A 26,705-nucleotide genomic window follows, 5' to 3' on the forward strand; every position below is an offset into this window, starting at 1 on the left:
GGATTAGTTTTACCAGTAATTTTAAAGCTGCCGTCGGCAACTCTGGAGGATTGAGCAGTTTCCAAATGTTTACAATTTCATGTCCCTCCCCCACTTCCTCCGAGCAACCTCCCACGAGCTCGTTCTCGTCAGTGCGTGTGCACCAGTATTATTGTGAACGCATACTTAGCAAGAACACTTAGATTACTTACATAACACTCCGAAACACAATCAATGGTTGATAAAGCACAATTACCTGTTGAGAAGAAATGTGGCAAGCTCTACATCTAGCTTGAACCCTTGAAAATCTCGTAGATTCCTTCACCTTTCAAATGCTGGTCCGATATTGATCCTAGTTTTATTACGGTCACGGTCGCTTTCTATCTTTTTTTTCTTCTTTTCATTGGTTGTTTTCCTAGCTCTGGTTGTTAACAGAGGAATCGGAAGTTTGTTAGTGAATGTTCTCTCCGCCATCACGCTGCATTCAAACCAAAACACCTATGAACTTCAGGCGGATGCACGTGATATTGTAACGCGCGCGAGTGGAAGGGGGATCTGTGGCGCGTGCAGGTACTGTGATTGACAGGCAGATTTTAAACAGCCCTGCGCTGATTGGACCAAATGAAACAGGCCTGCGCTGGTTGGACCAAATGAACCGGGAGCGGTGGATTTTTGCAAAACAAATAACAGCCTCTAGGTGGAGCTAGAAGCACTGGGTTTTTTCTTAAACAGTCTAATTTATGTTGTTCTATCGGAGAATAGTGTTGGTTTCAGTGAATATGATCAAAAAATATGATCAAATAAGTTGCCGACCGCAGCTTTAAGGTATGGATGCAGTGATGTTGCTTTTGAACCCTCAAAAATCTTTAGCTGGATTTTTCTCAAAACTCACGTTGCTGACTGTCAACTTTAAATACATGTAGCTCTGGATTTTTTTTGCCAGATTCCCATACATAATTTAGAAGTTTATTATTACAGAATATCAAAAAATATAAATAACTAATAAAAAAAAGGGCTCATTCTGACTCATTTTGCCGGCACCAGTTGCATATGTTATTTTGTGGCAAAACAGTGTGATCTTCCTTTTACAGTGCACACAATTAAAGCAGTAATGCTCATTACAGAAGTATAATATTTGCTGTGTTAAAAATACAGCATTCTATTACTCTAATTTCAATAACAGTACTGTGATTATTTCTGTAATTAAAATTACAAAATAGAATTTTAACTGATTACAACTACAGTTAGTTTACTGTAAAGTAGACAGCAAGTATATTTCACAGTATTCTTTTTACAGTGATAAGCGGAATAAACTAATCAGGTTTGAAATTAAAAAAGCTGTCTGTACTATGGCAAACTTAGGAACTTGAGAACTTAAGATTTGTTTTGGTTTAAATTTTGTGATGGCGTCTCTTTGGATGCTTTCACTTCTCTTACATTCTTTCATGTTTTTAATAATTCAGTAACTCGATCCAACCAGAAGAAACAAAGAAGTGCCTCCTTTAATCTCATAATAATTACTATGATGGCAGATTTATGACAAAAAGAACCGAGCGCACCACTGGTGCCCTAAATTGCTTTTGTTAGAGGATGACTGTGTCCAAAATAGCCTCCTATACCTTTATTCACTACTCCCTTTGTTAGTCCACTATTATAGTTCATATAGTTGAGTATGCAATGAGTATGCAACCAATGCACACCGATGCGCAAGGAAATGATAGCTGTCAAGTTATTTTTAAACCATTGGGTGCGTATGCCATCTCATATTCTCGCAATACAACTGAGTCACATTGTGTTGTACATTCTCTTGTACGTGCACATTGGTGATTATGTGAGATTAATGTAAGTGTACTGAGGTTTGATAAAATTGAGTGAGTGTGAAACCAGACCAACTCTGTAAAAGCGCCAAGAATAATCGAACTCTGGTTTGGACCGCAGCAAGCAAGCCCAGTGTAAAAAAGCTCTGAGAGATAGGCCTGACTGTATAGAAAGGTATGTATCAAATGATCAAATGTAGCTTGGCAGAATGTTGGATAGTATGGGTTTTAGTTATTTCGCACAGGTTGTTGTTGTTCAATCTGACTCAAAGACACAGCGTCGTCATATACTCTAATAGCAGCATATAGAGGTTGAGTGAATGTTTTGTAGAATGTGTGTAAGTGTGTGAGTGTTTGTGTATCAGAGACGCTGTAGAAGGACAGAGTGCCCGCTGACCAGTCCAGATAAACTCCTACTCTATTAGATGGAGTTGAAGGAGCAGGTATTCCCACATTCTTAGTATTGTGCCATGCACTGAATATATCAGCAGTACAAAAGAGACTCCAGGAGATGTCGTTCCATCCAAATCTACAGTCATCTCCCCCTCCTTTCCTACTGATGCTTTTATATGTAACAGATACATCAGCAGGTCCAGTCCAGTCAAACTCCCAGTAACAGCGTCCAGTCAGACTCTCTTTACACAGGACCTGAGTGATACCTTCAAATCTGTCTGGATGATCAGGATACGGCTGAGGATCTTTCACACATGTGACCTTCTTGTTGTCCTCAGACAGCATGAGTTGAGTGTTTACTGTGTTTGGATCCAGAGTGAGATCACAAACCCCTAAACACAAGAACAAACAATAAGAATGGGAAAAATTTAATAGTAAGAGCAGTGACTCGAGTTGGTGTGAATGCAATTGATGCAATACAAATTTGTTAAAAGGGCCCATAAGTTTACTCCATAAAAATGGAGACATAGAAATGGGACAATTAACAAAAATACCTACTAAACACAAGCCAGTGTTGGGGAAAGTTACTTTTAAAGGGGTCATATTATGAGATTTTTTTAAGATGTAAAAAAATATTTGGTGTCCCCAAAGTGCGTTTGTGAAGTTTTAGCTCAAAATAATTCACAGCTAATTATTTTACAGCATGTTAAAATTGCTAATTTGTAGGCCTGAGCAAAAGTGTGCCGTGTTTGGGTGTGTTGTTTAAAATGCAAATGAGCCGATGAAATGCAAACAATGATCACAATGATGGTGGCTTCCCGAACTGCGAGAAGGTGGCGGAAGGCTTGATATCTAGTGCTGGCACATTAAAAAAACGTAAACCATGTTTTTAGGAAACCCGTTTCCTAATGCCTGTAAGCAAAGACGCGTTAAAACAAATTCAAAGTCCCTACAAGATAAACATTCAATTTATTAATTTCTAAATAACTATATGCCATATATATGTTAATAATTCTGCAAATGTATACTGTATACATTCATAGGTATTATACTGCATGTGGTAAGATTACTCGTAGTGCCCGAAATGTTTTACTTCAAAACATAGCAAAAACACTTACATTTCATCTTAAAGTCACTACTTTTTTGTAGTCATAAGTAAAGTTTGTTTTTCTGTCAAAAGAATAACTTAATTTAGTTACGACTCAATGGGGAAATGGTAATGCAGCAACACGTGTATGACGTGTCTTGTGGTAAAACTGCCGACCAATCAAAATGCAGTGGGAAGAGATCCTGCTCTACCCCCGGATCTGAATCCAACCCCGCCCCCTGGATGTCGTGTTCTGCAGTGAGGCGCTACTGACACTTTTGCTCAGGCCTGCAAAGTGGCAATTTAAAGATGCTTTAATTATCTGTGGGGTATGCTGAGCTAAAACCTCACGCACTCTGGGGACACCAAAGATTTATCTTACATCTTAAAAAAAAATCTCATAATATGACCCCTTTAAGGATGGTGAAGAGCATGTAAAAGCAAAGTATAGCAGCTTTTGGGATAAGTAACTTGAGTAAATGATTAAGTATGGACTTACATTTTTGTATTCCTGATGTGATCCTGAAAAATCCTCCATGTTCTAAACTACAAACACAAGAGCATACATGCAGAGACTGAAATACATAATTTGACTGCTTTGACTTGGTTTTTTGCCCACACAAACATATTATATTCAGTGTCTACACTTTTAAGTTTCTGTGAACAGGAAGTCACAATTGATTTTACTTCCATGTTGTGACTTCTTTCCGAGTAAAACAGAATATTACAAATAATGGGTGTGGTTTTCCACCATGAATTAATTAGATATTAAAATACAGTAGACTCCTTTAAAATAAACAACACTTTTGTTTTTTGTGACATTGATGGACTTCAGTTTTTTGCATAAAATTCACTTAAAAAAAGATTTTCATAAAAATCTTCATTACACTAATTAAAACACAGTGAAAACCCTAAAAGTATGTTTCTGTTTTGTTTTGTAATGACTTCTGATGCAATCAAAATAGCAATTACATGTAATTTCAATGGCTGTACTTTTTGCATAGGCTGAATCTATAAACCAATGTTGTAACAAACTTAACATCTTAGGTTCTAGATTTTCATACAAGTTAAAATGTCAAATTAAATTTTAAGTAAAAGATGGATGGTCTCTGCTACAGTAAACCTCTTTGCCATTGTGCTGCTACAGAATGACTTGAAAACCTAACTTTAGCAATGTTTTATCTGGCAGCATCATCAAATCTTGCAGTGGGTCTTCTATCTCTCTTTGAAGTGTATTTGTGTGTGTGTGTTCTGAACAATGGCTGATTGACATTTTGTCTTTTAATTGTTCAGTTTTTGTCTTGTTGATTTTTTTTTATGTTTGCTGCTTTTGGATTTGACAAATAATAAAAAGACTGTTATAGGCTCTTTCAGGTCATTGTGGATGTGTGTTTGTGTGTGCATGATTATGTGTGTGTTTTTTTTTTTAACCACATATTGATCACACACGCACGCACCCACGCACGCATGCACGCACCCACACACACACACACACACACACACACACACACACACACACACACACACACACACACACACACACACACACACACACACACACACACACACACACACACACACACACACACACGCAGACAGTGCAGACAGTGCAGACAGAGAGCACAGTGTCTTCTCGACATGATGCTATCCACACGTCCATGTATTCGTGAGACTATGTAAAACGCATTACAAGGCATGATGTCACAAAAGGAATTTAAGCGGTGGTGGCTGGCAGAGGTGGGTAATCCATGTGCCATAAGTAAAAGTCCTCTCCAGTATTTTGTTCCAATCACCTGGATTTGCTAATTAGCACAGTTTTTCAGCAGGAGATGAGCTCCTGGCTCGTTGGTGTTTTAAGCCCTCAACGAAGCCTTCAAGGCAGCGCTGCCTGGAAGGCACTCCCCGTGCCCCGAGCGTTTCAGCCAATCACAGCACTGGTGCTAGATATTGAGCCTTCCGCCAGCTTCTGGCAGTTTGAGCTCACCGTTGGTCAGGTGAGTAGCGCAGATATGACAAGATAGGAATGTGACTGTTTTTAAATTCAGCTCGAAATGTTTTGAGCGTTTAAGTGACGTGTTTCCACGTGTCTGTGGCACGACTGTCTTTTTCGTGCCAGTTTCACGTATTGGTTACTCAATTGTTTTTCCTATTTTCTTACCATCGTTGCTTGGGATTGGGGTTAGAACAACTTTCTGTTACAGAAAATTACATCCTCACCCTAACCCAACTCTAAACCCAACCACAACCGAAAACAGTTTAAAATTCTGACAAACAAACCAGTGCTTAAAATGACATCCAACTTTATCCTCGCGCTGAAACATCAGAGGAAAACCACAAATCTAACCCCAATCCTAAGTGACAAGGGTTTGAAAAAAGGAAAAACAATTGCATAACCAATTTGTGAAACTGGCACAAAAAAGAAAGTCGTGCCACGGACACGTGAAGACGCGAAAACACGTCACTTAAATGCTCGAAAAATTTCGAGCTAAATTCAAAAACAGTCACATTCCTATCTTACCATATCTGCACTACTCACCTGACCAACGGTGAGCTCAAACTGCCAGAAGCTGGCGGAAGGCTCGATATCTAGCACCAGTGCTGTGATTGGCTGAAACGCTCGGGGCACGTGGAGTGCATTCCAGGCAGTGCTGCCTTGAAGGCTTCATTGAGGGCTTAAAACGCCAACGAGCCAGGAGCTCACCTCCTGCTGAAAAACTGTGCTAATTAGCAAATCCAGGTGATTGGAACAATATACTGGAGAGGACTTTTACTCACGGCACATGGATTGTCCACTGTGGCCCCTGCCGGCCACTACTGAATATAACACTAGACCAATGGTTCCCAAATCCAGTCCTCGGGACCCCCCTCCCAGCATGTTTTAGATGTCTCCTTATATGAAACACCTGATTCCACTCATCAGGCTAGGCTGGAAGGCTTGATTTTTTTTCCCAAACCAGTCAGGAGTTTTACTTAAACATGAGCTCAGGGGCAGAAAGAAATTTGATTGGTTCACAAAAATGACCAATGAAAGTCCTCAACCGGAGCCTTCAAGGCAGCTTCTGCAGTGAAGCAGTTCGAGCTCACCGTTGGTCAGGTGAGTAGCGCAGATGGTTAGATAGGAATGTGACTGTTTTGAATTCAGCTCGAAATGTTTCGAGCGTTTAAGTTACGGTTACCACGTTTTCACGTGTTCGTGGCACGACTTTCTTTTTCGTGCCAGTTTCATGTAATGTTTACTCAATTGTTTTTCTTATTTTCTTACCATTGTCGTTTGGGATTGGGGTTAGAACAACTTTCTGTTACGTAAAATGAAATCCTAACCCAAACCCAACTGTAACCCCAACATCAAGTGAAAGCAGTTTAAATTTCTGACAAATAAATGTATAAACCACTGCCATTCTAACCCAAACCCAACTTCATCCTCGCGCGAAAACAGTTTAAAAATGAAAAAACCCACAAATCTAACCCCAATCCCAAACGACAATGGTTTGAAAATAGGAAAAACAATTGAGTTACCAACACGTGAAACTGGCAGGGAAATGAAGGTCGTGCCAGGGACACTTGAAAAAGTGGAAACACGTAACTTAAACGCTCGAAACATTTCGAGCTGAATTCAAATCCAGTCACATTCCTATCTAACCATCTGCGCTACTCACCTGACCAATGGTGAGCTCGAACTGCTTCACTGCAGAAGCTGCCTTGAAGGCTCCGGTTGAGGAATTTCATTGGTCATTTTTGTGAACCAATCAAATTTCTTTCTGCCCCTGAGCTCATGTTTAAGTAAAACTCCTATCTGAACTGGTTTGGGAAAAAAAATCACGCGGCTGGAAGGAGCCTGATTAGTGGAATCAGGTGTTTCATATAAGGAGACATCCAAAACATGCTGGGAGGGGGGTCCCGAGGACTGGATTTGGGAACCACTGCACTAGACGACTCCTTCAAGTGACTCTGAGTCTACTCTTTCTTTTGAAATGGAATAACTTTAGTTACGTTTACTTTCAGCTTTGCAGTCTGTTTACATTAACTTACAACAATATGACAAACTGCATGAAAGGTAATTATCACAGTAGCATAATACATGCTCTGTAACACTTTTAACTATTGTTAACTATTGCATTAAGTAATGTTAAAAAACTAAACAGTACTGCACTGATATGATATCTGTGATCAGTATTGGGCCCATCCCGACCTTTTTTGCTGGATCAGGTTTCAGACTAATGGGACCGATCCAAATCTGATACAGGATCGTAATAAAAAAGTGGTATAAGTGCATCCCTAGTGCAAACTGTACACAAATACATGTAGTGCTCAACATACTTGAGTTTGTTGAGTGCGTAGTTTGTATCATTGAGTATCTGAGAGAGCATCTGGCGTCCTGAGTGTTGTGGGTGATTGTAGCTCAGATCCAGCTCTCTCAGGTGTGATGATGGGTTTGAACTCAGAGCTGAAGCCAAATAACAACAACCTTCATCTGTCACCATACAACCTGATAATCTACAGAGAGATCACACATCAACATCAGTCAGTTCATCCTCTTTAGTTATAAATCAGTAAATCAGTATCTAGAGATAAATACCTCAGTGTGTGTAGTTTACAGTCTGGACTCTTGAGAGCATCAGAGATGAGCTTCACTCCTGAATCCTGCAGGTCATTGTTACTCAGGTCCAGATCTCTCACAGGTGAATTTGATGATTGGAGACATGAAGACAACATTTTACAGGACTCAACCGTGAGATTACAGTCAGCAAGTCTGGAAAAGATAAATCCTTTCAGGATTTTCTTACAAATGAAGACACCTAGCATAATAATAATAATAATAATAATAATAATACCTTACATTTATATTGCGCTTTTTTCAGTACTCAAAGCGCTTTACATATGAACGGGGGAATCTCCTCAACCACCACCAATGTCAAATGTCAAATAACTGCAAAGACATTATGTCCTGATGACATCGACTGTTGTTGTCATGTGGTCAGTGGAATGTTACCCAATAGGGCTGCATGATAAATAGCATGATATTGTCATGCACAATGTGGGGTGTAACTAATTACTAAGTAATTAGTACCTGTAATTTAATTATTTTTCCCTTTAAAAAGGCAAGTAAAGGATTATTCTTATTTTTCCTATAATTTTATTAGAGTTACTTTTGATGTAACTAACTATTTGGTATAAACTAACAATTCTGTATTCTGTAATACAATAGTGAATTTAACATAAACATTTAAAGTCTAAGTTAAAGGGGACATATTATGAGATTTTTTTAAGATGTAAACTAAATATAAAATCTAGGTCTGAGCAAAAGTGTGCCGTTTTGGGTGTGTCATTTTAAATGCAAATGAGCGGATGAAGTGCAAACACTGATCACAATGATGGTGGTTTGTTGTAATTGAAACTCTATTGTGCTGTGAATTATTTTCTTTCTCTTTGTACTAAATGGCTGTGCTGTGGTTGGATTGGATTGTGCAGATAAATGGGGCGGGATTATACTATTGTGACATCACAAAAGGACCCAAATTACAATGACCTATTTTTTCACATGCTTGCAGAGAATGGTTTACCAAAACTAAGTTGATCTTTTTCACATTTTCTAGGTGGGGAGTTGGGACACTGTAGAAATTGTGAGTAAAAAGGAATGTAATCTGATAAACTTATATTTTATTTACAATAGAATATAGATAACATATCAAATCAGTGTCCCAACTTTTTCTGATTTGGGGTTGTAGTAATAATAATGGTAACACTCTACTGTAGTTTCCATTTTTTCACTATTAACTGGTTCTTTATTAGCATTATTATTACTGAGATATTGGCTGTTTATTAATACTTAAAAAACACATATTAATGCTTATTCTGCAAAAACATATTCTATTTCCTTAACCCGCATCTTTTGCAGCGATTTTTGTGTGAACATATCAGTGAACACCCCTGACCACTCGCTGAGTTTCACGTCTTTGTAAACGAAAGTTTAATGCATTTTAGGAAGGATTGTTCCTGTGTACCTATACAGCCATTATTGAGGTGGGAGGTGATTCAATAAACACCCGAAAATTCTCAGGCCAGCATCATATGTCCAATTTTCAGTCAAAACTGTTCTATTTCATCATAAACAATCTGAAAACACGGCTTTAAGTGTAAAATACAGAACTTGGCCTTTCAGGGGCTCAAAAACTAAAAAGAAGATTAAAGAGAGAAAGGAAAATGAGGGCAAGCAGTTGCTCACTCAGTTTTTTTTAAAAGAAAGGTGAGCTCCAAATGCATCATTGAGCATTGACATTGTTTTAACATCTACTCCAGGTAGAATAGCATACATTTATGATTGTACTCTATTTGAATAATATACCAATACTTTATAGTATCACACCCTACATAGCGAGCAAACAATGTTTCTGGGTAAATAATGAAGTGAGCTTAACACGCACGTAGGAGTTTTCCTTACTCAAACATGTTCTGAGGGCAGAAAGAAATTGATTGGTTCACAAAAACGACCAATCAAAATGCTTGTTACTGGTTTAAGCCCTCAGCGGAGCCTTCAAGGCAGCTTCTGCAGTGAAGCAGTTCGAGCTCACCGTTGGTCAGGTGAGTAGCACAGATATGGTAAGATAGGAATGAGACTGTTTTTGAATTTTTACCATTGTTGTTTGGGATTAGAACAACTTTCTGTTACATAAAATGACATCCTCACCCTAACCCAGTGCTTCTCAATTATTTTCTGTCACGCCCCCCCTAGGAAGAAGTAAACATTTTGCGCCCCCCCAACTCTCCGCCGCGACTAGATATAAATAGTTTAATTTATCTATAAAATGACACATCTGCAAAACATTGTATCCTTATTAACATTAAAGAAAACACAAAAAAAGAAATATCGATCAACTGACAGCAAAGAATAACTTTATTAACATTGTTTTTTAGTCTGTAACAGAAAAGACTTAAAATGCATCAATTTGCCTGAAAAAAAATCAACCCTTGTTCAAAGTATAATATTTTTTGACCGTTTGATACTGAAAAATTTAATTAAATATAATCAATAAATAATAATAAAAACTCAAGCGGCTTATCAGTGTGATTGGGGTGTAATGTCTTTAAGTGACAGTGCAAAAAAATAACTTCCTGAAAAATTATTTTTCCCCAGGGTCTCGCGCGCCCCCCCTGGTGTCGTTTCGAGCCCCCCCTGGGGGTCCCGCCCCACTATTTGAGAAGCACTGCCCTAACCCAACTCTAACCCCAACCCCAAGCAAAAACAGTTAAAATTTCTGACAAATAAACATATAAACCAATGCCATTCTAACCCAAACCCAACATTATCCTCGCGCAAAAACAGTTTAAAAATCTGACGAAAACCACAAATCTAACCCCAATCCCAAGCGACAATGGTTTGAAAAAAGGAAAAAAATCGAAAACCAATACGTGAAACTGGCACAAAAAAGAAAGTCGTGCCACAGACACGTGAAAACGCGTAAACACGTCACTTAAAGCAACACTATGTAGTTTCCATGTAAAAATGACTTACAGCTCCCCCATGTGGTTGAAAAGCGCAACAGTGCCTGGTATCAGACACTCTTCTGCAGGCAGGGGGAGGGGCGGGGCTGTGTTTCCTACCCTCCACCGCCATTTTCAGACTGTGCTTGTAGCAGCTAGGAGGTTGCTCAGGTTGCAGCAACAGTACAATTTGTCCAGTTAAAAGTTGTTATATCACAGAAATAATTTTAGAGACATTATTTAAAGATAAAAAAAACTACATAGTGTTGCTTTAAATGCTCGAAACATTTTGAGCTGAATTCAAAAACAGTCTCATTCCTATATTACCATATCTGCGCTACTCACCTGACCAACAGTGAGCTCGAATTGCGTCACTGCAGAAGCTGCCTTGAAGGCTCCGCTGAGGGCATAAACCAGTAACAAGCATTTTGATTGGTCCTTTTTGTGAACCAATCATATTTCTTTCTGCCCTCAGAACATGTTTAAGTAAGGAAAACTCCTATATACGCTTAGCACACTGCCCCTCCAGGCAGCTGCGCAGCTTCTCCTCTTCTGCTGCAGTTCTCCCCAGAGTCAGAAGTTTACATGAAAACACAGTTTATTTCCCCCCATTGTCCAAATCTAACCCCACAAAAACATAGATCGTTAGCGCCTATTTTACTGCATTGTTATGCAAATAGATTGTGCACGCTCTTACATTACGTACAGGATTGTTCTCAGTTTAATGCACATCTTAATGATTGAAAATGACTTATTTTAAAACGTAATTAAAAGACTGAATGTCTAGTTTGGCGTTTAGTGTACCCTGTTATTCTATAGTCTGCATTTATTTTAAACAGACAAATAATCATCAATTAACTTGTACTTGATTTGATTTGATTTGTTTATTTGCACATTTAAAATACAACTTTAATAAATCCATAAAAGGAAACAAAAGAAAAAAAAAAAATACTGTGCGGGAGAGAGTGAGAAGACCCTAAGGTCTTATAAAACCACCTCCCCGAAATCTCATTAAATGAAACATACTATTACATGATCAAACAAGACAATACAATCAATACATAAATCATTTCAATATAACAAATTTACAAAATAAACTTATTTGTATATTAACATTTTTTTCAATTCTCCTTTAAAAGAGGTTAAAGTGATTTTAGTCTTTAATACAGAATCTAAATGATTCCATAGGAAAGGCCCTCTGTATTTTAGTGTAGATTGATTAGCTGTAGTTCTACAAAAAGGAAGATAAAAATCTTTGCAGCGCCTTGTGGTGTAGGCATGAACATCCGAAGAATACATGAAAAAGTTTTTAAAAGCTCTGGGCATAATTTTTGCCATATTCACATACTTATACATAAAGATGTTTATGCAATAGATGTTAACATTAAATATTGTCAAGATATTATATTTTATGAAAAGCGGAGCAGATGATGACAATCTATTTGAGTTACTCATTATTCTTAAGAATTTCTTTTGTATTAATAAAATCTTATTTAAATATGTTTGGCATGTTGCACCCCAAACAATATTACAATACAAAATATGAGGATAAATTAAACTGTAATATAATGTTTTCATACATGAAATATCAATTAAAGAGCGAATTCTACTCAATATACCAACAGATTTCATTATTTTTCTGCAAACATATTGAATATGATATTTCCATGTTAGTTTTTGATCAACAATAACACCTAGAAATTTTATTTGATTCACTTGGCTAATTTTAAAACCATCAATTGATACCTCAATATCTTGATAATCTCCTTTGTTTTTTGTACTAAAAATCATAAAATTAGTTTTTTGTATATTAAGAGAGAGTTGATTAACTTTAAACCATTTAGAAATATTTTGTAATTCTTCATTTGCTTCTCTTATTAATGTATCAATATTAGAATGAGATAATAGAAGACATGTACCATCTGCAAACATAAGTGGCATAACCTTTTTACAGACAACTCCTAAGTCATTGATATAAATTAGGAATAATAGAGGTCCCAAAATGGACCCCTGCGGTACCCCACATAAAAGGTTTCCCCTACTTGAGCTGAGATTATTAACATAAACAAATTGCTCTCTCTCTTCCAAATAGTTTTGTACCCAAGTTAAAACTGTATTTTTAATACCATAATTTTCTAATTTTGCTAAAAGAATATTATGATTTACTGTGTCGAATGCTTTCGACAAGTCTAAAAATATACCAATAGAATTCTTTTTCTCATGCAGATTTTTTGTAATTTTGTCAACAAACTGCAAAAGAGCCATTTCTGTAGACATATTCTCTCTGAAACCATACTGATGATCATATAAGATCAAATTTTCTATTAAATGTTTTAATATCCTTTTATAAACTAATTTTTCAAGTATTTTAGAAAAAAAAGGTAAAAGTGAAACAGGTCGATAATTATTGAATAAATGTGAGTTCCCAGACTTAAACAAAGGAATTACTTTAGCTAATTTAAGATCTCTTGGTACAACACCTGTTTTGAGTGACAAAGAGAGAACATAAGTTACAGGCTCAATAATAGAGGAAACTACTTTCTTTATGAGACTAGCTCTACTTAGCCTACACTTTAAAAAAGGTATTGTGACAATAAAGGATATTTTAGAAAGTCAGTTGGCCCAAAAACTGGACTTTAAAGACATTTGGTATGGTCATTGTTCAGAACTGTTTTATAGTATATTTGATTTAGTCCAGGTTTGGACCTGCTAGACCGTTTGTCATCTCAGTAAGTAGTAGTACTTTTGACAATAAAACAAAAATATATTAATCAGAGTGTGGCTTATTTTGTTTGCATTTTAAGTGTTTTTATGATAAAAATGCAATACCCCACACATTGGTATCACTATGCCAATGGGGGCCCAGCAAGATGGTTTGTACCCACGGCCCAAAATTTGGTGCTATGCCCCTACTAATGCCGAACAACTCAGATCACGCATGCAGCTAAAAAATAATTTTTTGTGCCAGTTTCACGTATTGTTTACTCAATTGTTTTTCCTATTTTCTTACTATTGTTGCTTGGGATTGGGGTTAGAACAACTTTCTGTTACAGGAAATTACATCCTCACCCTAACCCAACTCTAAACCCAACTCTAAACCCAACCACAAGCAAAAACAGTTTAAAATTCTGACAAATAAAACAATGCTTAAAATGGCATCCGCATTTATGAGAAAACCCAAATTTATCCTCGTGCGAAAACAGCCAAAAAAATATCAGCGGAAAACCACAAATCTAACCCCAATCCTTAGCGACAATGGTTTGAAAAAAGGAAAAACAATTGCGTAACCAATACGTGAAACTGGCACAAAAAAGAATGTCGTGCCACAGGAACGTGAAGACTCGAAAACACATCACTTAATTTTTAGCTGAATTCAAAAACAGTCACATTCCTATCTTACCATATTTGCGTTGTTGTATAAATATCCACATTTAAAACTTTATTAACGAAAATAAATACCTTCCGGTAGTTCCGCCATCTTAGTCGCGTCCGCATTCAAGATCAGAGCTTTACGCAGCCTACGGAGGCTACTCTGCTGCTGCTCTGTGCCCCCGCCCTCCGAATTTGTGTACACTACGCTAATACGCTCTCCTGAATACAGAGGAGTCTAAGATGGCGGCGCTACCGGAAGGTAGTCATTTTCGTTAATAAAGTTTTAAATATGGATATTTCTACAACAACACCACAGAAGACCTTTGTTTATCATCCTGGAGCCATTTGGATTTATTTTGTGAAGGATTGACGCACTATTTTTGGGCTTGAAGGTTGTGGACCCCGTGACTTCACACTTAATTAACTGAAAGATCTAAAACATTTTCTAAAATATCCGAAAATGTGTTTGTCAGAAAAACGATGGACATATGCAACTCGGACAGCTTGGGGGTAAGTAAATCATGGGAATTAATATCATTTTTGGCATAACTATCCCTTTAACATAAATTGCAACACCACCCCCTTTCTTTGACCGATCACAAAGGAAAACTCTATAGCCATTAATCCCAATGTCCTTATCTAAGATCTAATTTTTCAGCCAGAAATTACTAAAACATCTGCATTTGTTTGAGTAGCCCATATCCTGACCATGTCTATTTTTGGCAACAAACTACAAACATTTAAGTGAATAAAACCTTAACCCGTCCTGGATTTAAAATCTTCAGGAGTACTAAGAATATTAATATTAGGACCAGGATTAGGGTGTACATTTCCAGAGATCAATAATAAAATAAAGACAAGGCACTGCCTTTTTCGAGGCATAAAACGGGAATCATTATAGCCGTTCTTAACGAAAATGTGATTTAAAACAATAAAGCAGTCCTTGTAATCCAAATGAACAGTGTTTGTTCTCATTCCAGATGGTGCAATTTTACAATAAAACCAATGCCCGAGGAGGTTCCACCAGTTGGGATGTTGAAATCTGCCCATACCTTTTGAGAGTCAGCCACTGCTGACTTCCCATTCCTTGTATGGTCCACCGCGATCAGCAGGAAAAGCAATTCCACAGAACAGACGATGAACTAGTGAGATGGAGGAAGCTGAGTCCGTAGTAGGCAGACCCACTGAGGTGGCAGTAGTGAGGATGTGAAGGCCACAACTGAAGTAGGCAGATACCCAATAAGTGAGTTTTAGGCAGGCAGCAGCTTAGTGGTAGAGACAGTAGCTGGTGGCAGCAAGCAGTGAGAACTGTATCCACAGCTAGGTAGCTAGCTGGTAGCACCTATGAAAAAGCCACCTACTAGTGCAATGTTTGTCTGTGGCTAGTTGCTAGTTGATTGTCATGGCTACAAAAGAGTCTAAGCTTGAAACCAGTGGAAACTAGCTGTTAAAAATCGGAGTATGGTTTAGAAAAGGTGGATGAACCACAATAAAAGTCCATGTAGTGTAGGCACAAAATGGCTACTAGCCCACAGCTAGCTAAGCTACACAAAAAGACTCAATAAATTCCAGTTTGAGAACATTCACCAATAAAACACAGTACAGTACTATTCCAAGGAATGATGCAAACTGTGAGTCAGTAGTGCAAAGATCCAGATTGAAGCAGGTAAACTCCACAACGCACCACAGTAATCCACTCGGTATGCTTTAAAAATCCATAAGTTGAATTTCCAAGGTTAAAAATAGTATTTAAAAAAGATGCCATTTACAAATAAGAAACATACAGGACAAACATGGTTTCTGCCATCTTGGATTAGGGGCGGGATTCCCCCTGAACTACGTGTGCTGGATCTGTATGGAAATGAACTACATTTATTCCCCGTGTTTCTCTTGTTCCTTGTCAGTCCATACTGGTTGAATCCTTATCATAGTTTTGTATTTGTTTGCATCTAGTCGTCAAGTTATAGTCATAGTCAAAGTCAAGTTTTGTTTGTTATCTGTCTCCTTGTCCCGTATTGTTCAGGCTCCCGGATTGTGCACCTGTTCTCTCTTCTCTCTCATTTGCTGTCTTTTCTCAGTTCATCTCAAGTCGGAGGAGCATAGTCTTGATCTACCTACATTTCCCCTAGTGACAGCAGGAGCTCTGAACTATTTCTCTCTCCTCGCTACGGCGGGGTCTAGCCACTCTCCAGCACGTCCATGCTGAATGCATTTCTCCTGTTGGTGACATTTGTTATCATGTCCAGCGCGCCCGGGCTGAATGCACCTCTTCTGTTTCCGGCATATTGTATCCAATAAAACTGTGTTTTCTGCATTCCATTCTCCAGGGTTAAACATTTGAAGTAGCCTTCTACCCAAAACATTGTGCCAGTCAAATATTGCAACAAATCAGCCTACATGTGTCAGTGAACACAAACAAGGCTAATTTATCCTAGTCCAGGAAGCTCTATGAGTTGCGAGTCACTCTCTGTGTGAGTCGCCGACCAACACAGTGTCACGCGCACACATCCCTTTGTACTCGGAGCTTCATGAAATTATCCAATGATCCGGAATAGCAGACTGTGGCTCACTCAGCCCCCCCAGTCGACGTTTGGTGATGTAAATTAACTTGTTGTTGCAAGTTATAGAACTTATGGCAGCCTATGTAGAGTTATTTGTTGTTCTGTTGTGAACATTTCAAGAGCTTTGTGTTTGATACAATTTCTCATTTTTGATGCAAAATCTTGGAGGACTCAACTAACTAGGGTTAATGGTCACTACCAGGGTCCGAAATTAACTTTTTGGCTAACCTGCCACGGGGACTGGTAGATGAAAAAATCCACCGGCCAGAATAATAAACAGCCTTTTTTGTCACATGTACATTGATTTCATTTGCTGTATTCATGGCAGGGCTCGCAAAATTCAAAAATCCCTGGTAGCCCTTCGGGCAGGCACTCTTCAGTTTTTGGTAGCCCGAAATGAATGCAAGTAGCCCGAATAAAAAATACATTACTTTTAGTGTAAAATATTAAGACAAAGCATCTATCAAAACACAAATAACACATATCAATTTTCAGTACATATCAATCATCAGTACAAATTTTTCTAACCAAAGTGAAATAACATCAGATTCTGAATCTGAAATATTAACTGAAGTCACAGATAAGAAAATACCACTTGACTTTGTGGGCATAGCACAGGCTAATTCAATTAGTTTTACCACAGGCCAAATTTTGCCAATACAAAGCCAATAGGGCCTGCTATTCTTGTTGTTGTTTTGATGCTGTTGTTTTTTTAACAAACAAAAAGACTGGATTTCCATGTAAACCAACTTTTCCTGCTCATCCCCACACCAGATATACTCACCATTTAAAAGTGGTTTAGTGGGTCACAAAACTCACAGTTTGGATCATCCAGTTACAGATTGGATCATTTTTCGATCAGAAAAACAGGGGCTACTGTCGCTTTAAGAGCGATTGTGCACAGAGTCACTCTCTTCACTGCCCGTACAAACTATACTTTAAAGCTTGCTGCGAGAGATTTAATTTTCTTACGTGAGGATAGTAATGACTGACAGGACAAAGTTGGAGGATTTGCCCAACAAATCCATGACAAATCATGACGGATTGCTTCCTGTACTGCGTCTTTTCGCGCGAAAGTGAAAGTAAAACTCGAGCGCGCACTCAAACGTAATTTAAATACCCAATGCCTGAATTTCATACACCATTATTACACATCCAAATCTGTGAAAGAATGCATAAGCATTTAAATATATTTTTTCCTCCCTATAAGTCAAGATAGCCCAACAGGCAGGGCGGGGATTCATTTTGATAGCTAATATGCAGCAGATAGCTGCAGACCGCAAGTTACCTGCAGTACTGGCTAGCAACAGACCGTCTCTAGTGTGAGACTTGGCGCGTAGAGACGTTCTGTGGCTGGCTCACCTCCCCAGCTAGAAATAAAAAGTTATAAGAACGTTCCCTGAAAGTTCCTAATGTTCCCAAAAACATTCTGCAAACGTTAAAAGTGTCCAGTTTTTTTTTTAAAGGAACAGTATGTAAGAAATGTATATCAATTAATCATAAAATGGCCCTGATATGTCACTAGACATTAAGAATTAATTTTCATTTCAAATATTTATATCACTGACATCAGTGGCATGGCAAGGATATTGTCATTTAAGAAGTGGAGTTGCAGCCCTCGACTGATGTTTATGTTGTCATGTTGTGCATTGGCCACCAGTTGTGTGGTTGCAGTACCAGTTTTAGCCACAAGTTTTGTGATTGCAATACCAGTTTTGGCCACAATCCTACATACTGTTCCTTTAAGTTTCATTTTCAACAAACCACCATTATGGCGATCAGTGTTTGCATTATATCAGCTCATTTGCATTTTAAATGACACCCCCAAAAACGGAACATTTTCGCGTCGACCTACAAAGTGGCAATTTTAACATGCTGAAATCAATTATCTATATGATATTTTGAGCTAAAACTTCACATATGTACTCTGGGGACACCAAAGATTTATTTTAAATCTTAATAAAAATCTCATAATATGACCCCTTTAAAGCAACACTATGTAGTTTCCATGTAAAAATGACTTACGGCTCCCCCATGTGGTTGAAAAGTGCAACAGTGCCTGGTATCAGACACTCTTTTGCAGGCAGGGGGAGGGGCGGGGCTGTGTGCTCTACCCTCCACCTCGACTTTCAGAGTGTGCTTGTAGCAGCTAGGAGGCTGCTCAGGTTGCAGCAGCAGTAGAATTTGTCTAGTTAAGAGTTGTTCTATCACTGAAATAATTTTAGAGACATTATTTAAAGGTTGAAAAACTACATAGTGTTGCTTTAAGTTCTAGGAACGTTTCTGTTGTCTGAACGTTAGAGTAATGTTACATTTGACAATTTTTAAACGTTATGACAATGTCATGTTTTAATGTTCACACAATGTTTAAAACAACAACTGTTTATTATATTGCCTTGTTTAATTGTTATGTAAATGATATAGAAACATTGCATTTTATTATTTTAGAAAACATTATTTCTGAATGTTCAGTAAATATATTGCTGTAGATAACACAATTCACTTATTAGGTTTAGATGTTGATGTTTTGTTTAATTTAAAGTCACCCTTATTGTGATTAGTGTTTTTTTTAGTTGGGCTCTTGACACTTGACTTTTTGCTTGCTAGTTTTTTTCCTGGTTGTGTTAACTTTGTGTTAATGCACCACATTTGTTATGAAAAATTAATAGTGTAAATCTGTGGTGCTTGGTACATAATGGTAAAGATCATCACCTGATTAATTTACTAATCAAAAGTTTATTTTCTGTCAAAAATGTAAATGAGATCCAGCTCTTTCACAGAAGTTTGTCATTAAGGAGTTTTAGAAACTTTGGACAAAAATATCTGCTGTATAATTGGGATGCACAAACATCAAGAATCAGAGTATGAATCTCAACCATGGAAATCATAAAGGGGTCTGAAATTGTCATCGTAGGTTCATGTCCACTGTGAGAGACATAATCTAAAAAACATCCAGAAATCACAATGTATGATTTTTTAAACTATTTATTTGTATGATACAGCTGCAAATAAGTATTTGAACACATGAGAAAACCAATGTTAATATTTGGTACAGTAGCCTTTGTTTGCAATTACAGAGGTCAAAGGTTTCCTGTAGTTTTTCACTAGGTTTGCACACACTGCAGGAGGGATTTTGGCCCACTCATCCACACAGATCTTCTCTAGATCAGTCAGGTTTCTGGCCTGTCGCTGAGAAACATGGAGTTTGAGCTCCCTCCAAAGAGTCTCTATTGGGTTTAGGTCTGGAGACTGGCTAGGCCATGCCAGAACCTTGATATGCTTTTTTACAGAGCCACTCCTTGGTTATCCTGGCTGTTTGCTTCGGGTCATTGTCATGTTGGAAGACCCAGCCTTGACCCATTTTCAATGCTCTAACTGAGGGAAGGAGGTTGTTCCCCCATAATCTCGCAATTCATGGCCCCAATCATCCTCTCCTTAATACAGTGCAGTCGCCCTGTCCCATGTGCAGAAAAACACCCCCAAAGCATGATGCTACCACCCCCATGCTTCACAGTAGGGATGGTGTTCTTGGGATGGTACTCATTATTCTTCTTCCTCCAAACACGTTTAGTGGAATTATGACAAATAGTTCTATTTTGGTCTCATCTGACCACATGAGTTTCTGCCATGACTCCTCTGGATCATCCAAATGGTCATTGGCAAACTTAAGACGGACCTGGACATGTGCTGGTTTAAGCAGGGGAACCTTCTGTGCCATGCATGATTTCAAACCATGACGTCTTAGTGTATTACCAACAGTAACTTTGGAAACGGTGGTCCCAGCTCTTTTCAGGTCATTGACCAGCTCCTCCTGTGTAGTTCTGATCTGATTTCTCACCTTTCTTAGGATCATTGAATCCCCACGAGGTGAGATCTTGCATCGAGCCCCAGTCCGAGGAAGATTGACAGTCATGTTTAGCTTCTTCCGTTTTCTAAAGATTGCTCCAACAGTAGACCTTTTTTCCCCAAGCTGCTTGGCAATATCCCCGTAGCCCTTTCCAGCGTTGTGGAGGTGTACGATTTTGTCTCCAGTGTCTTTGGACAGCTCTTTGGTCTTCGCCATGTTAGTAGTTGGATTCTTACTGATTGTATGGGGTGGACAGGTGTATAGGTTAATCTAATTTAGGATAATAAATGGAGTGGATGTGGACATTTTAAAGGCAGACTAACAGGTCGTTGAGGGTCAGAATTCTAGCTGATAGACAGGTGTTCAAATACTTATTTGCAGCTGTATCATACAAATAAGTAGTTAAAAAAATCATACATTGTGATTTCTGGATTTTTTTTAGATTATGTCTCTCACAGTGGACATTCACCTACGATGACAATTTCAGACCCCTCCATGATTTCTAAGTGGTAGAACTTGCAAAATAGCAGGGTGTTCAAATACTTATTTTCCTCACTGTATAAATATAAAATTAATTATAAATAATTTTGTTTGGTCATAAGCAGACATGCATGCAAGGTAAAAATTACCTCTTGACTGATTTAATTGTAAGTAGAACTTTAATTGATTATTTCATTGAGTAACACAAAAGCATAATAAACATCATTATAATTATTATAACATTATACATTATACATTTAGATAACCGATTTACAGTTACCGTATAAATACCACATTTGGTATTTGCTAGTTAAACATGCAATCAAATGCAGCAAGTGTGGCATCTGTGGTAGTCAAGGCCTGAAAAATTGAGGGAAATCCCCCTCTTCTGTGATATAAGAAAATATTTATTTTATTTCAGGGGGAGTGAATGTCTGTTGGGGGAGGGTCATTTCTAAACAACTTTTTTGAATTATCTCAGCTAAATGTTTACTCAGTCAGTGTACTTGTCATTACAATGGAAAAATCATGTTGCACACTACAAACAGCACAATGACATTTTAAACAAATTTATGTAATTTATGTAAATACATGCAAAGATGGACATTTTTACATTATTTTGTGTGCAGGGGTTGTGACCTCAATGGCCTTTCATTAAGTGCTATGTCCATGTGACTGAAGAATGTGCGGAGTAGAAATGAAACTGAAATTACATTAAATACAAAATTGTGCAAAATAATTTTGTTTAACTATATTTAAGTTCCCCATTATAAGCAATTCTGCAATTTTTTTAAATGTTCAATTTATTCTTGTTAATTCCAATATATTCCTGTTAATTCCCATAGAAAGTTTTTGCAACCATAGCGGTGATCCATGCTCATTGTCTTCCCTCGTCTTTTGGAAACTAAAACAGTTTATTTTCATCAAGGTATTTGTTCCAGAGGTCAGTTTAGCCAATAGCCAGATGGATAAACTAGCACAATCGGAAGTTAACTTTGGGCTAGGCATGTAACCGCAAATATTATTTGTTATTACTATTACTGTTATTAGATTTTATAGGGCTCTACAATTTGCATGATATTAAAGGAACCCATATCAAGAGTTGGATTTTGCAACACTTTTCCATTTTGGTTCTAAAGAATAAGGATACACCATCAGGGATTTAAATGATGCAAAAATATTACATTTTTTTCTCAACTACTTATTTTAAATTATTGTTCTGCGGAAACAAAATTTTACCATTAAATACACCTTAAATGAATACTCACCTAGCTCTTGTGCAGTTGCTGACAGCTGGTATGAGTCTTCTTCTCCCCTCCTCTGTTGTGTTGTATTTCTTCAGATTTAGCTCATCCAGCACCTCCTCTGACATCTGAAGCATGTAGGCTATTGCTGAACAGTGAGCAGCAGAGAGTTTCTTCTCTGAGTGTTTGTCTGATCTCACAAACTCGTCAATCTGTCTGTACAGAGTCTGATCATTCACTTCAAGAAGACACAGAAACAGATTGATGGATCTGTCAGCTGTGAGATCTTCATTATGCTTGACTTTATCTTTAATGTACTGTGTGATTTCACTGATGGTTTCTGAGGTTTCCACCGTGTGTGTCAGTAGATCCTTTAAGAGTCTCTGATTGGAGTCCAGTGAGATGCCCATCAGAAATCGTAAAAAAAGATCCAGATGTCCAGTTTCACTTTCAAGAGCTTTATCTACTGCACATTTAAGCAAATCATGTAGTTCAAAAAAAATCACTGCCTTCATAGTAGTGGACATATGGTTGTACAAAACATAGACAGCAGCCAGAAACTCCTGAAAGCTGAGATGTATGAAGCAGTAGATTTTCCTCTGATATATCCCAGATTCCTCCTTAAAGATCTCAGTACAAATCCCAGAATACACTGAGGCGTCAGTGATGTCTATGCCAGACTCTCTCAGCTCCTCTTCATAAAACATCACATTACCCTTCATCAGCTGTTTGAAAGCCAGTTCAGACAGTTTGACAATCACTTCTCTGTTGGACTGCAGGAGTTTCTCTGGATCTCTCTCATCATACTTCTCATTCTTCATATTCATCTGAATCAGCAGGAAGTGGATGTACATTTCAGTCAGAGTTTTAGGGATTTCTGTTCTCTCATTGTCTTGTTTCAGGATGTTTTGAAGAATAGTGGATGAGATCCAACAGAAGACTGGTATGTGACACATGATGTGGAGACTTCTTGATCTTCTGACGTGTGAGATGATTCTGCTGGCTTGATGTTCATCACTGATTCTCTTCCTGAAATATTCCTCCTTCTGAGCATCATTGAATCCTTGGATTTCTGTCAAACGGTTGATGTATTTAGATGGGATCTGACTGGCTGCTGCTGGTCTGGAGGTGATCCAGATGAGAGCAGAGGGAAGCAGATCTCCTTTTATGAGTTTTGATATCAACACAGGCACTGATGAAGTCTCAGTCACCTCAGAAACTTTCTCAGCTTCTGTAAACATCAGTGTCATTCTGTTTTCATCCAGACCATCAAAGATGAACACAACTTTACACTCATCATAAATCTTTGAGTCCAGATCTTGAAGTTCAGGATGAAAGTCAAGCAGAAGTTTGTGAAGACTGTACTGATCATCTTGAATCAAGTTCAGCTCTCGAAATGGAAGCACAAACATGAAATCTACATCCTGATTGGCCGTTCCCTCGGCCCAATCCAGAATGAACTTCTGTACAGAGACGGTTTTTCCAATTCCAGCGATGCCTTTAGTAAGAACGCTCTTGATTTTGTCTTTCCTCTCTTTTCTTTTCTCTGTTTTATATTCTGGTTCAGGTAAGCGTTTAAAGATGTCATTGCAGTAGATTGTTGTGTCTTGTAAGTGTTGTGTTCTGGTGTTTTTCTCCATGTGTAAAACCTCATGTTCTTCATTCACTCCTTCTCTCTCACCCTCTATGAGGTACAGTTGTGTGTAAATCCTCTTCAGGAGGGTCTGATTCTCTTGGAGTTTAATCCCCTCAAATAAACTCTCATATTTGTTCTTTATGGTAGTTTTGTGTTGGTCTTTGACTCTCTGCAGAACTTCACATAAATCCTGATGAAGGCCTTCAGTCTCCTCCATCAGTGTTGACGTTTGTAGGTCTGATTCAGTTTTGTGATGTCTGATGTGAGTCTGACAGGAGGAATCAGTGTAGTTCAGACTGGAACGCATCTCCTCACTACTGAGAAAAAAGCAACAAAGAATTACAATGAGTCATGAAAATTACCATTAAACCAGAAATCTCTGAAAGAAGGTAGAGATTTCTTCCAGTTGGCTGCTAAACCTTTTGGTAAAACAAATTATACATCTTTTTGTAATTACATTTTTGGCTTTTTTTATTATATTTATATAAGGAGAGGACAGAAAAATACAGGGTGGAGAGAGGGGTATGGAATCGGCAACGGCAAAGGACCTTGAGCCGGGAATTGAAATCAGGTCATTGAAACTGCGTGTGCACCATATTGTACAGCACTGCCCATTACACCATGTTTTTCTCACTGACATGCTAAAACTCATTTCAAATGAATTATTTTAAATTAATTAGTTTCTATGTTAGTATAAAAAAAAACGGCAAATCTAAAACCGGCTCCAGCTACAGCTCATGTTCCTCACACCATCAGTTTTGCTGAGAGAAAACTGTACACTTCAGCCTATACCAGCCAGACAATTTTAACTCTTTCCCCGCCATTGACGAGATATCTGGTCAATCAAGAGAAAACGCTTCCCCGCCAATGACGAGTATTTCCGTCTTTCCGCAACTTTTTAAAACCGGAAGTATTGCCCTATGGCAAGCTGCTGCATGTCCGTGTCTGTTTTAAAGATCGCTCTGAATGGGATCTCTATAAAAAGTCCATCACAAAAATAGAATTATCTCTGCTTTTTGCTCAAAATGTGGTGTTTTTGCAGAAACCTACCCATATTCAAAAGCTGATTACAAAAAACTACTGAAGGTAGGATAAAACATTTTTTTGTTTTAAAGCAGAGGGTCTGTTCTTTCATTTGGTATATTGTATGTTTATATATTTGAAGAAGAACATTTTCTGGAAGGCATTAAACTTTTGTGAAAATCATGAAAAACACTGGCGCTGGCTGGCAACTTTTTTTAAAAACACTGGCGGTAAAAGAGTTAAATGGTCCCCGGGGCTAAATAATGAAAGACTGGATTATCAATAAGCTCCGCCCTTATTGGTTCTGCTGTTTGTACTTTTTTGTTAAAAATGTGTGTTATTCCCATTTCTAATTTGCAATAGCATGTTCATTTTTCTCAAAACCAGCAGTGTCCAAGTGTGTTCGCTTCTTGGAGCTGCCATGCGCAAAAGTCATTAGGTGTGTTCACGCCATATTGCAATTACCAAAATGGACTCTATGCACACTATTTATTTGTATGTTTTCTATTAGGTGTACCGTCCTTAATCCTTAACTAATACAAAGATGCGTCTCCATCCAAATGTGTGTCTGAGGTTTTGGTTTCAGTTTTAAAACATGCAGGAACTAGAAGAAAAGGGACAGTACTTGCTTGATGTTAAATAAGTTATTAAGAGCGACAAGACCCGAAAACGATCTTCCTCGCACTAACTGAAAGATCTGAAGCATGCACACAGACATCCTGATTTATACAGATCTACACAGAATTACAGTTTAAAAAAATAACTGTTTTGAGAAGAATTCACTCAGATAAAATCTGTTATGTCTTAAGTGAATGTTTGAAAAATATCTCATGTGTAACATTATTTTAGATCCTTGCCTTACAGTAAATCTTAAAGCTGTCTCAATGTCAATCAAACAATAAAAGAAAAAAATATGTTCGGGTTGGTAAACAGATATTGGCCTACTGGTGGTAGTAATATCAGGAAAAATATAAGATTGTACCAGTCAGCGTTTCCCAGGCTGCACCACGAGGAGAAAAATATGTTGATATTGTTTTTGACTTTGTGTGTTACCAGTGATTTTAAGTTATGGATGCGGTGATTTTGTTTATGAACCTTTAAAAATGAACTGGATTTGTTTCAAAATTATTTTTGCTGACTTGCAAAAATGTCAATAAAAAATGTGCGATTAAGTTTTCATTAATCACAAGTTCAATTTCAATTTATTTTTTATATTGATTTATAAAAGCAGGAGAAAACACAGAAAAATCGGTGGACAATATAAGAAGCAGAGTACAGCGGCTAAGATTAAACTGTACTAGTAAGCGTAGTAATAATGTAATGTATACTCAACTCATGACAATCATGTGATTAATCTAGATTACATTTTTTAATTGATTGACAGCCCTAATAAGTAGTTATCTTACTGAACCTGAGGTCAGAGGTCACTCCTCCATCACCGAGTACTGGGGGATGTTGCATGGAGTTATCACTCTTCAATGACACAAAGCTGGGTTCTGGAGATGCTGGTATAAATCTTTTCATCCTGGCAGTTCTGACAAAAGGCAAACAAGCAGTGTTGTTAGATCTGTTAGTGGTAGGGTTGTGCGATAAACCGGTAGAAATTTGTCAATCGTTAGAAATTTTGGACTATCGTCTTTATTGATACGTTTTTTTGTGCGCTTGGTCATGAAACGTTACGTTTGTACACGTGTTTAAGCACCACAGTTTTAAAACAAGGGATTTACTTAATTGAAACACTTCAATCTCATTAATTTGTGGCTACAGTGCTCTGTTTTTGCATGAGA

General features: G+C 37.8%; 1 protein-coding gene across 1 annotated transcript; it reads right to left on the reverse strand.

Annotated features, from left to right (window-relative positions):
- Window positions 1-1,437: 1,437 nt before the first annotated feature.
- Window positions 1,438-26,450, reverse strand: LOC135760499 (protein NLRC3-like). The gene is made up of 6 exons (XM_065274502.2): window positions 26,330-26,450; window positions 22,284-24,209; window positions 7,853-8,026; window positions 7,594-7,770; window positions 3,776-3,822; window positions 1,438-2,581 (listed from the first exon to the last, which is right to left on the reverse strand). The coding sequence occupies exons 1-6, from the start codon at window positions 26,440-26,442 to the stop codon at window positions 2,025-2,027; spliced, it is 2,994 nt and encodes a 997-aa protein (XP_065130574.2). The 5' UTR covers window positions 26,443-26,450; the 3' UTR covers window positions 1,438-2,024.
- Between the last annotated feature and the right edge of the window lie 255 nt (window positions 26,451-26,705).

The sequence above is a fragment of the Paramisgurnus dabryanus genome, chromosome 4 (genome assembly GCF_030506205.2).
Source record: "Paramisgurnus dabryanus chromosome 4, PD_genome_1.1, whole genome shotgun sequence".
NCBI classification, from domain to species: Eukaryota; Metazoa; Chordata; class Actinopteri; order Cypriniformes; family Cobitidae; genus Paramisgurnus; species Paramisgurnus dabryanus.